The following is a 17,071-nucleotide window of genomic DNA, read 5'->3' on the forward strand; positions in this document are numbered from 1 at the left end:
CAAGAGGCATTTCGGGCTCCCAGGAATCCAGAGATGCTGAATTTTACACTGCTGGAGTGGCGCTGATGCTTTCCTGTTACACGCAAACACTGTATATCATAACAGGGATCCTGCTACAGACAAAAAGCATGGTGTCAAAGGACAGCAACAGTTTACAATTATCACACAAGCAAAAGGCACAAGGGCCAAGCCTGCTCATGAGGGTGTGTGTGTGTGAGTGTGTGTACAAATGCAAAGTAGATTCAACCCCATTTTATAGAAAAAGAGCAAGAACACAGCAACAAACAATATCAAATACAGCAGAACATTGCACTGTAATCAAAACCAAAATAGTTTTAGACATCTCTCATTGTAATGATTTTCATATTCTCTATTCTATACCCTGTTGGAAAACCCAGCTTAAGATGGAAAACTGTAACATGGTTGCTGGTATCTAGTTGGTCAAAGCTCTTCCAAGCTGGTCATTAGCTAGTTACCCAGCCATGATGTCCCAAAATCCATCCTGACCACCTTTAGCTGGTTTGTTATAGGTCAAAGATGGTCTACCAGCTCAGACTAGCTAATGACCAGCTCGGACCAGGAAAGAACCAGTTTAGGCCAGCTAGAAAATCAGCTACCAGTTGAGACTGGATTTTCCAGCAGGTAATTCATTTAAACAATCAATAAGCCAGCTGCAAGAAACTTGGAATTCAGGATTCTCACCAACTGTAATTGGTGAAGACTCAGATCAGTCTGTCCGGGGAATTCCAAGCAGAAGGGCCCCTGCAAGGCAAAGACGGACGTCCCGTGTCACAAATTGAGAACATGGTACACTCATCACTCAACCAGGGCATGAAGGCAAAAGTCATGACTTTTAAAACCACAAAAATGTCTAGCTATGTGTGCCACCCCTCTCCTTCCCTGTCGCTTACCTCTCTGACTGCAGTGTCAGGCCGCTGCCAGGTACAAACCCAAACATATCTCGCATACAACACACAACACACGCAGAATACGCAAGTGCATGTTTATTTACTGTGATTTGAGGTAGAGATGCACCGATTGCAATTTTCTTGGCCGATTCCGATTTCCGATTTTTTTTGTTAGTGTGATCTGCCGATACCGATTTTTGCCGATTCCGATTTTCTTTCTAAGAACTATAATTGACAGCATATACAAACAAAAACGCAAAGTTTTATTTACATAAAAAAACTAGTAAAAAGTCAGTAATAATATAAGAACAGCACAAATAAATGCAATAGAATAAAGAGAGCAATGAAACTAAGTTTTTCAGGTTAAGTAAGTTTTTATTCAGGTAAGAAATACTACAGAAATTAAAGTAATCAAATGTAAAATAGCACATCCAGTGTTATTTTACATTTGATTACTTTAATTTCTGTAGTCTTCATTGTAAAAATTAAATACAGATTAATGCTTACCATTAAAGATATAAAACGTATTCAGTCAAGAGCAGAAAGTGATTTTCTTTGTCTTTTGTTCTTTGATTAACATGACAGACAGCAGTAGGAATATTGGACTGCGGTCCCTTTAAGAGTTTATCCACGGACTCAATATATAAGGCCTGTTTACACCTGGTCATTTCATGCATTTTCGCTGATCGGATATCTATCACATTAATGTGTCGTCACAAAACAGATTTAAATCCGATCTTCAATTCCCGCGCTATATTTAAATTTCAGTTCACGTCAACGAATCAAAAGATAAGAGCTGCATTTTATTAATTATCAGCTCATTTCAAGATCAAAGACCGCAATAGGAGAGCGCGCGGCATCAGCACTGGAAAGATAAGTTTGTCTTACTACTTTTAATGAAGATGATTGTGTGTACTTTCAGTTTCATTTGTGGCAGTTTGCGCGTCGGCTTGCTGAAGAGATACTCAGCTACTCGTCCGCAGTGATGCGTGTTTCATTAGCGCAGTCTGACTAATGTCATATAGCCTATAACACGCTCTCACACGTTTATTATTTTATCATTTTGGGAGGAGTAAAATTTACATATGTGGTTTCAACAACCAGATGCATTTACACTTGTCGAGTTTCGTCTGGAATGCGGCCCAGACCACCTCCTGAAGTGGTTTGAGCGATCGATTTATATCCGCCTCGAATGCGTTTTGGAGGGCATTTACACCTGGTCTTTTCAAGATTGGATAGCTATCCGATCAGAAAAAAACGCATGAAGTGACCAGGTGTAAACAGGCCCATGTTACAACATGCGTTCTCTTTCTCAAGTATTTAACGTTCCAAAACTGACAGTGTTTAACTGGATACTCGCCAAGACGGGCATTTTGAAATAATTTTGTATGTATTTCAGAATCAGAATCAGAATGAGCTTTATTGCCAGGTATGTTTACACATACGAGGAATTTGTTTTCGTGACAGAAGCTTCCACAGTGTAACAGAATGACAGTGACAGAACAAAAAACACAGATAATAAAAATAAAAATAGAACAAGTAAATAGGGAATAAAAATATATAAATTGACAATTGTGTGTGCATGTATATTACAATAGACAGTTTTTGTATGCACAGGTACTGTATATTATTATTTGAACGTTTTAGCGCAGTTGGCCACTCATTTTGGTATTTGTGGCTCACAAGCTGTTTGAGACTGAGTGCGGCTTGTGTGCGCGCCACTAATATTGATCAGTTCTGGTGTGAGTGCTTTTGGTGTAAGCACGAAACCTGCGGGAATGACTAAAATAATGCGCAATACAAGCATTTAACCGGAGCGAATGAGACGTGTGAGAGTGAAGGAGTTGTCGGAGAGAAGAGAGCGAGAATGTGCAGCTGGCGTTGTTGCCTGTGCCGCTGGTAACAAAACGGATCGGCTCGGAATCTGAAAGAAGTGAGACTGATCGGCAGATCACCGATCTGGGCCAATCATGAGGAAAATCAGCCGATTCCGATCCCTGGCCGATCGATCGGTGCATCTCTAATTTGAGGTTGTGATATTGTTAGCATGTTGGCAGCGTCTACATCAACTGACTGACAAGAAGAGTACTGATGTGGCTTTAGGCATTGAGGCTCTGAACACCACGTTCCTGTTGCACCATGTCATCTGAGAAAAAGTTAGACTTTGTGGAAACAGATACTTTTTTTTCAAAATTGTTTGATGAATAGAACTTAAACAAATTAAATTTACATGGAATATAAGTCTTTTGTCATTTTATAGATGCCTTTACGTTCATTGTTGATACATTTAATACATCTTTGCTGAATAAAAATACTAATTTCTAAAAAAAAAAATAATAATAATAATCTTACTGACCCCAAACTTTTGAATGGTATTGCATCTCAAACGTTCCTCCCAAAATACCTTAAGACAACAGAAACAAATTATGTATGCACAATATGCTAATATTATAGAATTTACTAACACTGTTAAATGTAATCTGTAAAAAAAACTCAAAATTAATATTCATTAAACATACTGTATATCATAATTTTGGGATGCATAATTCCATTGTAACATTTAAAACAACTGCTTTTTAGATTTATCGTAAATTTATTTAAATAAAATTCATTTGGCCTCTTAGCTGCCATACCATAAAATATTTATCGAAAAGAACATAAAATTTTAATAACTATTTAATATAAAAATGAGACAATCTAAGCAAATCAAACACTGGCAAATATGATTACAGTAAGTTAAGATCACTTCTGAAACTCTAAAGAAGACTAAACAGGACATCTCAGGATTCAAATCTGAGATTTAAAGTCCCCATGAAAACAAAATTAAAGTTTTTTGAGTGTTAGTATCAATATGTTATTCTTAAGGTTATCTATAAGGCAGTGTGCTCCAAAACAGTGACAAAATTCGCATTTAGAAGATATAAGCATTCAAAGCTTGCAGTTCGTCACTTCCGCCAAAACGGCTCAACAATTTTTTTTTTGACATCACATCGTACTTCAGCTTCTCATCAAACTTTCTGTCCAATCAAATGCTCTCTAGAATCCGAAGCGCCCGCCCCCTACACTATAAAATAGACGCTGAAGCCGCGGCTGAAATCGGTCACTTGTCCACAGAATTTGTATTTTCTGTATAGTGAATGGCACGTAGTGCACTATATAGGGGACAGGGAACGATTCAAACAGTGTAAATATGCTTTCCACTGAGGGAAAAAAAAAGAAGTCTGGCTTCGCGCTGTGTTACGCTAACCACCGCACCGCACCGCACACACACTCTGCTCCGGTCCAGAGACACGATAGCACGGAGCGGATCACATGCGCGAGTCGGCGCAGACCACAAAATGTATCGGAGCTATTTGAATTCTACACAGAATGCTATATTTTATAGCAATATGGATGAGATTGTGGCTGGCATACCCTGTCAAATGCGGCTTTACGGAGCTCAACGGCTCTGAACGGCTCTAGCCCAAGCTGTGATATAAACGAACGCTATTGGCTATTTTAAAAAGGGGCGGGGCTGCTTGATATGTCCCACCCTGTCTTCCTGTTTCAGTTCAAATGACATCAAGTCATTACATAGAGTAACGCTGCGTGTTTCTAAGCATTTCAGGGGACCTTTAAAGTCACCATTTTAGCTCCATTTAATCTGTCCAGGAGAAACTATTATTTGAGAGATATTAGAGATCTCAAACATTGCCCTGCAAATTGTCATGTTAATTGGAACAGTTGTGAGTTGTGAGCATCCTGCACTCACAAGGTTACATAACAATATAAAAGACAGAAGGGCTGATGACCCTGACACCAGGTCCCTCGTAAAAGCATTTGTTGACATTCCTTGAGTTTGGTTAAGGAAATGCTCCAGGGAGGCCTTTGATGCACTACACAAGAGAACAAGCTGAGATGTTCTCCAAGATTTGGCAAAGGTCTCAGGACAAGTGACATCTACTGGTTTCACACGGTCCTGTCAGGAGCGGCACAACTTCGGTTACAGTTACATACAACAGGCCGGGGTTACATCACTATTAGGGGTGCAACGGTTCAACTTACTCACGGTTCGGTTTGTATCACGGTTTCGGTACAGTTCGGTATGTGCTATGTTTAGGGGAAAAAGTATATTGTCAAATAAAAATAAAGAAAATAAGAACAAATAATCTAACTACAAGCAACAGCCAAATAAATAAACAGTGAAAAAAGATACAAATAAAATAAACAGTGCTTTTCAGTTTTTTTAGGTAGGTCTACCATTAGTTTTTAGGTACAGAAATTGAATAAATCAAATGTAAAATAACATTGCATATTTGACTGTATAAATTAAAGATTAATCCTTATTAAAGTTACAAAAGTTATTCAATCAAGAGCAGTGAGAGATTTCCGTGTTGATGCTTTAAGAGTGCACTGATACAGTTCGTTCAGCCGACTATGTCTGCTAGAATACTCTCCAAGACGGGCATTTTGACATTATATTTGTGTGAATTTGTCCATTCATTCGTTCTGAGATGCGGGTTCACATGCTTCGGATGAGCGACCACACAGATCTTCTTACTGCGTGTGCGAGTTCACGTCTTCTGGCTCTTTAATATTTAAACTGGCAAGGCTTAAATGAGTTTAGTTTAAACACAGATAGCAACGTGTGCTGTTCAGGTCTCACCTGCGCTATCAACACGTGATGATGGCATAAATGACAGTTATTCCAGCATAAAGCACTCGCATTGATTAAAGAGTGACTAGTTTGTCCACGCATTGTTTTTTTTTTTCTCTCTCATTGCTCTTGTTGTAATGTATTGGGAAGCCAGAATTTGTATCCATCAACAGAAACATGCATTAGCCGAACTCTAACAAACCATATTACAGATGCATTGTCAGATTTAAGTTGAACCACGGTCCTAGTGCATGCCGAACCGTGTGAGGAGAACGGTACGGTTCGATTTTTTACCGAGAACCGTTGCACCCTATGCACCAAACAGCACCAAAAATGACGGGAAGGAAAAGGCGGAGGCCCTACGGAGAATGAGGGAGCGAGAAAAGTGAGAAATAGTTAGTAGAAAAGGAAGGAGAGAGAAAAAAAGAAGTTGGTTCAGTGTCTTGTGGCTGTGACACTGGGGTCCTCATTAACAGCGAGGGGGCTGGGGTTTCCCAGCATGCCTCTGGCCCTCCCAGCCATTGTCAAGCCAGTCCAGGTGCACCACCATTCAGTCCGGAAAAAAGGCACCAAATTACCCAGCAAAAACTACAGGCCTCGTGCTAGCTTGAGATGCTACTCCTACTCAGCTGGAGTCTGGGAAAAGGTCCTGCATACTTTATCTGTGTGAATAATTTACTTTACTCTTTATTTATAACGTTAATTTCAATACTCAACTTTAAGAACAGTTTAAACTTCAGCTACGACAGACTTGTGTTGTGACATCAAACAGCAATCATGCCCTCATCGTACAGCGGTTCAGGTGGGAGGTCCCGCTCTGTCAAAACACAACACATTCCATCACTTCCTAAATACTAATTACCATACAGGAACAGACCAGGACTCCTCCAGCTATTCTTTCAAGCTCCACCCCTTATATTCTTCCTCCTTTCTCTACATTCTCACTGTTCCCGCGTTTTCCTGCTGTTGGTTCACTTGCACATAGTGCTTGCACGCATATGCACACTGTTGTGGGGCCTCGTGGGGAAATAGTTAACACTCCAGCCGTCCCCTGCTGCCTGTGAAAGCCCAGAAAACAATGGAGACATTGTCCAGTCTCAACAAGACTCGGAGCAAGAGGACAATGTGTGTGTGTAGTGCGCCTGCATGAGGTTGTGTGTGAGAGTGTATCCTTTTGCCTCAGCATTATTTTAGAGAGTAGCATTTAAATATGAACTTAAACTCTGTGGTAGATAGCCAGCAATCCATGAACTTCTATTTCACTGATTTTATCTGAATAAAATTAGTTTGATAAAATAATTTACAACACATATACACAGTTTCCACTAACAATTTAGTATGTCACCCGACCTGCAAAATGACTACAATGGCTTTGCCCTGGGTATGGTTAGTGCACTTTCAACTCAAGTCAACTTTTAAAAAATAATTTAATTAATAATAATAATTTTTAATATTATTAATATTTATTATAATTTTTTAGATACATTTTTTTATTAGTTGCCCCTTAGTTCTCTGTCTGTGAAATAATCAGTACTTATTAATTTTGAAAAAAACTCAAATTGACATTTCCTGTGTAAGCAGACAGTTGTTGACCATAATAAAAAGCTGCCCAGATTTTATTTTGAGAGTCAAACATCTGGCTTTACCAGTCTTATATATGGCCTACACCAAGAAACGCTACACAGGGAAACACTGACGGACAGCTGTGCATGCAAGTCGAGCAAGAGAACGAGAACAGGAAACTGATCCCGGAACGAATGGCCAATGTGTCACAGATGTGGGGAAATCTATCGTGCCGTTGTTTCCAACTCCTTCCCACTAGAATTGCAATCTCATGATCCCCGCTCATACCGTGCTTGAGTTCAGACTCAGTCCGATGCCAAATACACACCACATGTGTTTCGCAGTCTACCTGTCTGAATTGTCATGTCTATATTACAGTCTATATAAAGAAAGGGCTTTACAAATCACATTAAAAGTTAGTGGAGATGACAGTGGGACAAACGGCTTGTGGTACTTTGTACTTGACGTGTTCTTTATGACTTGTGAACAGGTAGTAAATGCATGCTGACTGTGTGGGACAAACAGGCTTTGAAAACCCTGCAGGGCTCTTGAGTACTTCAAACATCATGGCACTGCCTTCTATGGGCGTGGACAGAAACGAGATGGTCACTTCCTGTGCTCTATTCATAGAGCAGTGTGGTGTAGCACTTGTATGGCCACATGTGACTGTAACAAAAAAAGATTTCTATGACTACAGTCACACAGTTCGTGTTTAAAGGGGTCATATGACGTTGCTACAAAGAACATTATGATGAGTATTTGGTGTAATGCAATGTGTTTATGCGGTTTAAGGTTCAAAAAACACATTATTTTCCACATACTGTACATTATTGTTTCTTCTCTATGCCCCGCCTTTCTGAAACGCGTCGATTTTTTACAAAGCTTATCGTTCTGAAAAGCGAGGTGTACGCTGATTGGCCAGCTATCCAGTGCGTTGTGATTGGCTGAATACCTCAAGCGTGTGACGGAAATGTTACGCCCCTTAACATACTGTGACGCCATCTCCTGGCACGGCGAGACAAAACCAATAAAACCCATTACAAACGAGGCATTTGTTGCATCCAGTGGGGACATAATTACTGATTATAATGACTTATACTGTGTTTTTACGCGTTGCGTTGCGTATCGCGCCGGGTAAACATAAAACCATGTCTGCATTTGTGATCGGAGAAACAACAAACAACAAGCGCTCTACACTCTACACTGCTTAAAACTCGTGTTTGAATCATCAGTGGCAAATTCTTTAAATATAAAAAATGTACTTACAGGCTATGAGTCAGAAGCACCAGACTGTCCTTGCAAAGTTGGAACTGCCCCACTTTATAGAACAGCCTTTGAGCACAGACACATTGTAGGCTACTCTGCCGGTTCAGGAAACAGTCCTCCATAAAATGCATCACACAGCGTCACACACTGCGGGCTTGAGTGAGCGGTTGCCGGCGGGCTAGAGAATGGCATGGCCGGCGGATTCGACGAAGGAGCAGCCGGCGGGCTTGCAGCAACTACATGTGACGACCCCAGGCTGGACTCCACGGTAAAAGCCGATCCGGCGATCCACAGCACGAAGTTGATGTATTCCCTCAGCGACCAGCACGGATCAGCTCTAGGCATGACGAAGCAGATATCGTCCTCTTTTGGAAGGCCAAACAAAGTAGTTTCGCTTTCACAACGAAACACACAGCGTCTCCACAACATGGCGGCGGTGGCAACAACAATACTATAGCGAGAATAAAAGTTACGCCTTCTTTCTTTGCGTGAACATTTGGGCGGTGTTATGCAAATCTTCCCACACAGTGACGTAGACATGTGGGGGCATGTTTAAACGAGGCGTTTTAGGGGGGCGTGGACAAGTCTTAACTTTTATAAAGAATATCTCTTTGGATTTGAGATTTTAGTCTTTGTAACTTTACAGATCTTCTTTATGCACCAAGAGCTTGTAACACTCCAAAGAGAAAGGAAAAAATGAAATCGCATCATATAACCCCTTTAAGACTGACAACAGTACTTACTAACTAGTGGTTGGATTCCACCTCAGATTAATAAAAAATAAAAAAAACCTTTATATCTCAAAACCGTGATTTATTTTTCATAATGTGATTTTTTTTTTAAACAACATTTAATTAAAAAGAATAAATAATATAAGACAACACATTTAATACTTTTTAATTTAATATTTTTAAAAGATTTCCTGCTGTATTTTTTTCCTCTGAGGCTGAAACAAGCATCCATGCACAGGTGACTTTCACAGGAGTTTTTTGTATATTTTCTATATGAACAAATAATCCATGTCAAGCCCTTTTTCTGTTCTTGTGATAGCCATAACAATTTTAAAGAGTCACTTCGGTTATAAAATGCAGTTTATAACAGAACTGTGTATGAAAATAACCATATTTAGCACTCTAAAATAGGACTGACAACTGTATTTTGCTGCTGTGTGAATGCAACTTATGTCAAGTATCTGCCTTGTGTGTTACTTCAATCTCTTTTAGCTACACTTTTAGACTTGTTTGTTGTCTCTCTCTCTCTCTCTGTGTCTCTTTCTTCGCTCTCACTTCATCTACCTCATTGCCACACTATCCTTTTACGGTATCACCTCCTCTCTTCCGCTGTCCACCTGTGCATTTGTATCTCTCTCATTGGTGATTGTTGGGTCACTTGAACTTCGGCTTATGTTCCTTATCTCACGCCCATCGGCGCGCTCTTATCAGCCCACGCCAGACAGGCGTCTTCAGAGCCATGGGTCAAGGTGGGCAGGTGTTCTTCCAATTTGACAGAGAAGAGAAACTACTGTTTACGGTACAATTTATTGATAAGGCCTTCACGTACTGCAGCATATAGGCCAACCTGAGTTAAAAAAATAAAAACGCTCAGGGCAATCCACAGTTATCTATCCCTGACAATACCATCCAGATTCACCAACGGCATGATGCAAACCAAGGAAACATCAAATCAAACACACATCAGCAGAAGAGAGAAGGATCACGAATGGGAAAGCGAGAGAGAAAGACGGAAGGATGAAGAAATAATGCAAAATACCATGTTAGGTCTTGATCAAACAGATACAAATCGTACGAATGAACCAAATAAATAAACGACTGTAAATGCTAAATAGCTAAACATACCATATAGAGCAGAATATGAATACTCTCGCTGTAGGTTGTTTTAAAAGGCAATAGAGAAAACTGCTCTGTGCTGATAAGCATTTACAGCCTCATGAGTCAGAGGGATAAAACTCAAGTGCAGTATTTACCTGAGCCTGTTCTTAACTACCTCCCACACATTTAATGATTCAGAGAGGGAGGACAATAATTTTTCTCTTTCTCTTAAAAAAGTACATGGGATGGCTACCCTACATTTAAATGCAAAAATAGTTTACTACCGGTTCAGTAGAAGCATTACATGGCTCTTTAGTAGTGTTCCCAATTCATTCATCAGGTAGTCTAGGAATTATTTAATACTTAATAATACTTTAATAATACTTAAAACTGAAGTGGCATATATACACTACCATTTGAAGCTTTGTCATCACATGAATAAAATACATGAATTATTTTATTTTAAATTGCAATATTTCAAAATAGTACTGTATTTGCAGCCTTGGTGAGAATAACAAGTCTCTTTCAAAACCTTTTTTAAAAATCTTACCAACCTCAAACTATTTAATAGTAGTCTATCTAAAATGTGGAAAAAACATGTAAAAAAAACCTCTTTAAACAGCCAATAGTTTTTAGTTTATGTCACAGCCAACCATGATTCTCTACTTTTTACTTTTGGTCTAGAAGAGAAAGATTGCATAAATGTGTTTTTTTGGGGGGGTTTTTTGCTAAAAAGTTATTTTGTCAACTTTTAGGAGTATCTCACACACACATGGTCTCAAAAAAGACAATAGGCACATACTAAAAATCAAAAAACCATTTTAATTTTCACTTTAAAGGTAACTGGGAATATTAAATCTCATTATACCACAATAACATGGTAAACAACCAACCAAAACAACCCACACCTATTTAAAGTAAAAACAACTAATAAAATTGAATCCAGTATGTTCAAAATGTGTTTATCTCTCTGACAGAATATTATCCTGGATTCGATGGATTATTCTCTTGTATTCCTAAAAAAGACCTTGGAGGCACTCTGTTGTTTCTAATAACTATGGAAACGCAATGAAGCCCCAAACTCCTGCACCACAATAGAAAAACCAAAATCAAATTTGGTCTATTGTCCAAGGAAAGGAATCAATAACGTGATGTTTTAACATCAAAATTATTTCCCAGCCGTGTGGCTAACCTTGAAGCCCTTATCGTCAGTACTCTGTAGATTTTAAAAGAGTGAAAAATTTAGAGTTAAACACATGGATAACAGCACTCGCGGATCCAGCGTATAAAACTGCAAAATAAACATAGCATTTCTACTCCAGACACTCACTCCCTGAACCATGCTTAGCATGGGCGTTAATTATCCGTCTCCACTGTAAAAAGACAGTCTTGCCCTCTGCCACTTTGTGCCATTCAAAGGGAAAAAACTGTTGAGCTACACTGAAATCTCACACTCGTTTCCACAAAGAAGCCATATGACAGACTAGCGCATTACAAAACAAGCACCCAAGTGATATATAATATTCCAACACAATCTGATCTACAGTTTTTTTATAGGTCACTAGACCAATTGACAGCTGTGGATTAGGAGAGGAGTGTAAGGATCCAAAGAACCCAACAATACAGGATACTGGAAGTAGTTTGGTTTTCATGGACTGTGCTGTAGAACAAAGAGCTTTGTAAATGCAATGACTCATGGGTGTTACTTACAACGATGTGTGCTGGAGAAGGTGACCTGGCATCTTTAAGTGCTTGTCTACTCTGAAGACTTCCTGCTTGAACATCTAGCAGGGGCCATTTCATCTGTAGATACTGGATGGCAGAAAGAAAAAAATGGAGAAAAACAAAAGAAAAACATGTTAACAATGCAGAAAACAAAGGGAAACACAACATAAGAGCTAAAATATCTGAAAAAAAATGTGTGACATAGAAAGTAAAAGTAAACAAAAAAGAAATCATGTCAAAACAATCCAAGATCGAATGATGCATGAGGTGGAACTTCTTGAAAATTGAAACTACTGGTGTTACGATTCATTTACACCTTATGCTTGTCATTCACAAAAATAGCACATTTTGAACCACACACTCAAATGCATTCAGGTGAATATGTTCATTCTTCTTCCTGTATTAATCAGGCACAAATGTTTTATTGGCCTCTGGAATTCCAGGTGGACTTTAGCATTTTTACCAGTACACATAATAAGGGTGTGGCATTGAGTCACTGCAGCGACTGTCCCCATGAATGATTGACCCGGACTTTATCAGAGGTGTACACATGCAAACAGCCCTTTCATGAACCCTTACATCGCTCTTAAAGCCAACAGATGAAAATAATCACCACAATCCCCATGAAGATCTCCATGGTATTTTCAAACTCCTAATTTAAACTGTAAAATCAAATAATTTTTTGAGACCTCAATATATATATGCAAACAGATTTTGAACATATTCTTTGCAAAAGGCATATGCCCAAAATATATTGCATTAATATGCATACCTGTAGGTAAAAGTCTGAGCTTCCTATCCAGCTGACTCAGTGAAAGGAAGTCTGCATATCATTCCATCTTTCTTCTGCCTCTAATGTCTCCCTGAACTCTGACATATAGTCTGGCTGATAGACACAGTCTCTGAATTCATATGTCTGATTTCACCTATGGCCTGCAGGATCTGCTCAGCAGACCACCCGTTTACATGTACCCTGTGTGCCTGAGTGACCTCTCATTTAGAGATCACATGCTGGGGCCCGTTACAAACCTGCTGTTACTGTCCTAAAACCGGTTTGCTTAATGTCCGTAGTCCATTAGCCCACAGCAAGTGAACTTAACCCCTGAACTTTTAACCATAGAGGCTTAGAAACAACCGGCTGATTGTGAACATGTGACTTGGACTCAGGGTTCTATGGCTATCTGAGTCATGGGTGTCTCATCAGGAGAAGTGTGAGGGTCTGCACATTCCTAACACTTGAAGTGTGGCTGTTGTACTACACAGGTCAAGGGTTAACTGGATCCTGATTGCTGTTATTATGGGAAACCTGAACAGCAACATACACTTGAGGTAAAAAAAAAGTGACCATTGGAAACCGCTGCTCTGTTCAATGACAATAAATTCAAATAAGCATTCAAACCATCTATGCTACTACACTGGAGGGTTGAGTGGATTTGCATGTGGGCTTGGCTGATGAAAAAATATTTAAGGAAGCAACGTTTAAGTTGGAATGGGAAAGAAAAAAGGAAAGAAACAAAGAAATGAAGGATGGAAGGAAGGAAGGAGGAATGATGGACAGAAGTGAAAAAAAAGACAGAAAGAAATGTGGGGTAGACACAGCAGCTGGGGCTCATTTTCTCAACCTTGGCGCAATTTTGGATGCAGTCTTGGGCCCATAACATGAAAAATGAATTTAGAGTACACTCTACATAAAAAATGGTCCTCTTTTTAGGACTAATGCATCCTGTGCTATACTTCATCAGATCCCCAAAGGAAACTTCTGACAAGTCAGTCAGCCTTGTAACTTGGTCTCCGATGCTGCCAGGACATCAACCACTGGGCTCCAAATCAACTGAAAAAACCAAGTGAGCCACAAATCAGAATCAAATTCATTCCCATGTCTGACCAGATCTGGCCAATCAGGGTCAACTTTTCAGCTCTTACTCTCTGTCCTCTTCTATCCAATCAAACAGCTTCACGCCTTCCCTTCTTACGGCCTATCGTTGAAGTTTTTTTTGACCTTTCCAGGCTTCTGAGATTTTACTCTTCTTATGAGGACATTCTTTGCCAAAGACAGAAAAAGAGCGAAAAAAATGCCTGATTCTGCGGCTCACCATTTAAGCAAGTACCCATGAAGTGAAACTGTAGTTTGTTCATGTGTCTTCAAGAATAGCACTGAATCGGAGCTAATTAGAGGTGGATTCACAGCAGGGTGCAGTCCTGTGGTCCAGCCTGGAGGGACTTTTGGACTTCTACCTCAGCCTTGAATTGAACATACCCACCTCCAACTAGTCAAACAATTGCTGGTATACTGAAGCCTACTGTTTGACAGGTGGACAGGAATGCCAAATTTTTAAGAACCTGTTGGGATCAGCTCAAGTTTGATGCAAAAATAACATGTAATATTCATAAATAAGTCTTAGTTTGAAATGTGTGTGCATGTAGGTCTAGGTAATATCATGGTAGGCAGGACCAGGTAATGTCCTGTGCTCCGCCGCTATGCAGTTTAGTTTGGATGGGGTGAAAGGTGACACCTTGCCAGTGTGGGAGCTGAAAGCTTAGTGCACGTACTCTGACAGGCGTATCCACTTCAGACCTTTCCCTTGGTCTAATCCCTCCTGCAGGTTTTACAAGCATGCCAAGGAAAGCTGAGCCTAGACCAGTGCCAAAGTCCCAGCAGTGTTCCCTCACAGCCCAACCCCCTACACCACCCCTGGCCCGCTGACGGACGTACCACTTGGTTTTGAGAAGGCCATGACCTCTGACCTCCCCCTGTCTCTTCTCTGCCTACTAAAAACTCTCCAGCTAGGAGGCCCCCTTTCACGTAACTCAAGTGCTATTTTGATGTGACAAATTGCTCTTGGGCTCCGGAGAACTCCGTACCCTCTCCCTCAGTCTTCAGACGTACCCAGAGTGCTTACTCTGTCCTGGGGCCCCAACAGTAGGGGCTCCCCTTTGCCTCCCCCACCCTTTAGCAAACCCTCAAGTCTTGCCTCGCCTTCTCCTGCCTTGCCTCAGCATAGCTACAATAGGAATGAATGACTCAATTGTCTCTGATGAAGTGAAAGACAAGGGAGCCCTCTAAATCCTCCCAAAGGGATGAACTCTCCCTCTGTCCCTCTATTGCCGGGAGAAACAGAGAGAGGGAGTCAGAAAGACAGAGAGTGAAAAAACAACAGAGACCAGAAGTTGCTTAATCAGGTTTTCTGGCAAAATCTTTTCACCTAAACTAAATTTTGCAGCCTGGCCTTTGCAGAACCCCTTTACTTTTCATGGAAAAACATTCCAAACCAGAAATCCACTTTACAATGTTAGGCCTACAGCTAGTCATCTGGATTATGGAAGCATTTGCAACTGTAAGTAAACAAGAGCAAACACAACTGAATGTGATAACCAAATTTAAGCTATGTAAATTGTGTGTATGATTTGTTTTTGGATTAAGAGCAAAGGCTTTTCCACAATCAGACAAATCAGATGCCTACTTTGTCAAAGAGGCTCGAGATATACAGTATGTGGATCTATTTTCAGCCTTTCAGCATGGGATGAACCAATGCATCAGAAAGCATTCCAGCCACATTAACGATGTGCATAGGGAAACCTGAAAACAAAAGGGTGGAAGGGGGTTCGCAAGCACTCGGTGAGCCAGTTTCCCACTAGAGATGCTCAATAAGGCCCAAAAGATCCCAGACCATCTGTGCACAGGGGTCAAGGCTATATGCAGCTACTAACACATGACACATGCATCCAAATATTAACCTAACCATTAGGGCTGTGCGATTAATCAAAATCTAATCGAAATCGCGATTTGAGACATTGCGATTTCCTAATCGCAAAGCCTGCGATATGGACGCGATATTACCTTGAGTTGCAGTCTTACTAACCAATAGAATGAGCGCACATCTGTTCTTCCCAATCAGCACTGCTCTAGCCAACTGCGTAAACACCCACCATTAAAAAAAGAGAGACAGAGTGGGATTATGGCGTCTACTGGGTCAGATCGATAATTAGGCAAATTAAAACTAAAGAAAACCATATGCAACTTAAGCTTCGAAATGACAGACAACTAACAAAAAAGATTCCTATTGGAATAATGCCCAAAACAAAAAGGAATTTTGTAATGGTTTAATGGAAACTATAAGAATTTCTGTGATGTTTCAATTGTTTTTTTTTCAGCATAATAGTTTTTTTCCCATACTGTGCTGCACATTATTGGCAATATTGAGCTGAAGCTTGACTTTGCTAATTTAAAATCGCAAATCAAATCGCAATTGCAATATCTGTCAAAAAAATCGCAATTTGATATTTTCCCTCAAATCGCACAGCCCTACTAACCATCACCATGTCCACATACTAAGGGTGATCTAAGGGTGTGAGAGAATGACCTCTCGCTGACGGCAAGAATGAAACAAGACATTATTTAGACTATGACACCTGAAATTGACTGATCAGATGTGACCTGCTGGGTAGTGTGCAAGCTCTAACATGTTGCACAGTGCTTTGTCCCAAGTTCGAGTGCTGATCAAGTAATCTCCTGGTTCCACCATCTTCTTGTTATTTCCTTTCTCTGTAAATAAAAGCAGCAACACTAATTTAGAATCTAAAAAGAATGTTTAAGAGGCTTTCACAAGTGCTTGTTACTAGGTTCACATTGAGAACCACACAAGTTTGTATAAGATTTGTTATAAATACCACTCCCACTGAACAAGCAACAATAAAAAGCCCATTGTTTTGTTCACAGGTGCTGAGGAACAGGCAAGCATGGATACATACAGACAAACTCTTAATACACTCACTCTCTCAAGAGGAGAAATTTTGGGGGGAAAGGACATAATAATGATCCAGATAGGCTCTTTGAAATTCACTGATCCAAAGAGAAGGGATGTGCCCATCTGTGAGACTCCCATCTCTAGAGAGGTAGAGAGAGCGAGAAAAAATAGAGAAACCATGTGTGTGTGTGTGTGTGTCTGTCTGTCTTTGTATGTTTGCTTGAAACATTCAAATAGCCTTCATTTTGGATGGATGGAAGCATGTTGGAGGTGGGGGCTAGGAGTGGAGGTGGTGGAAGAGGAGGAGGAGTAGCTCAAGACTAGATGAAACTGAAAGTTAGTCTACACGAAGGCTCTTCACACTTGCTTAGTTCTTCTAATACACATTTTATGAGTAAA

General features: G+C 40.1%; 1 protein-coding gene across 1 annotated transcript in view; it reads right to left on the reverse strand.

Moving 5' to 3' along the window:
- Positions 1–17,071, reverse strand: part of LOC107581564 (transcription factor 7-like 2) — a 70,999-nt gene that overhangs the window by 29,903 nt on the left and 24,025 nt on the right. Inside the window, exons 4-6 of the mRNA XM_016267170.1 lie at positions 11,913–12,014; positions 3,265–3,312; positions 703–762 (exon numbers count right to left, since the gene is read on the reverse strand). Coding sequence (XP_016122656.1) covers positions 703–762; positions 3,265–3,312; positions 11,913–12,014 — 210 coding nt within the window. The remainder of the gene's footprint in view (positions 1–702; positions 763–3,264; positions 3,313–11,912; positions 12,015–17,071) is intronic.

Source organism: Sinocyclocheilus grahami, unplaced genomic scaffold (assembly GCF_001515645.1).
Source record: "Sinocyclocheilus grahami isolate Dianchi unplaced genomic scaffold, SAMN03320097.WGS_v1.1 scaffold36.1, whole genome shotgun sequence".
Lineage (NCBI taxonomy): Eukaryota > Metazoa > Chordata > Actinopteri > Cypriniformes > Cyprinidae > Sinocyclocheilus > Sinocyclocheilus grahami.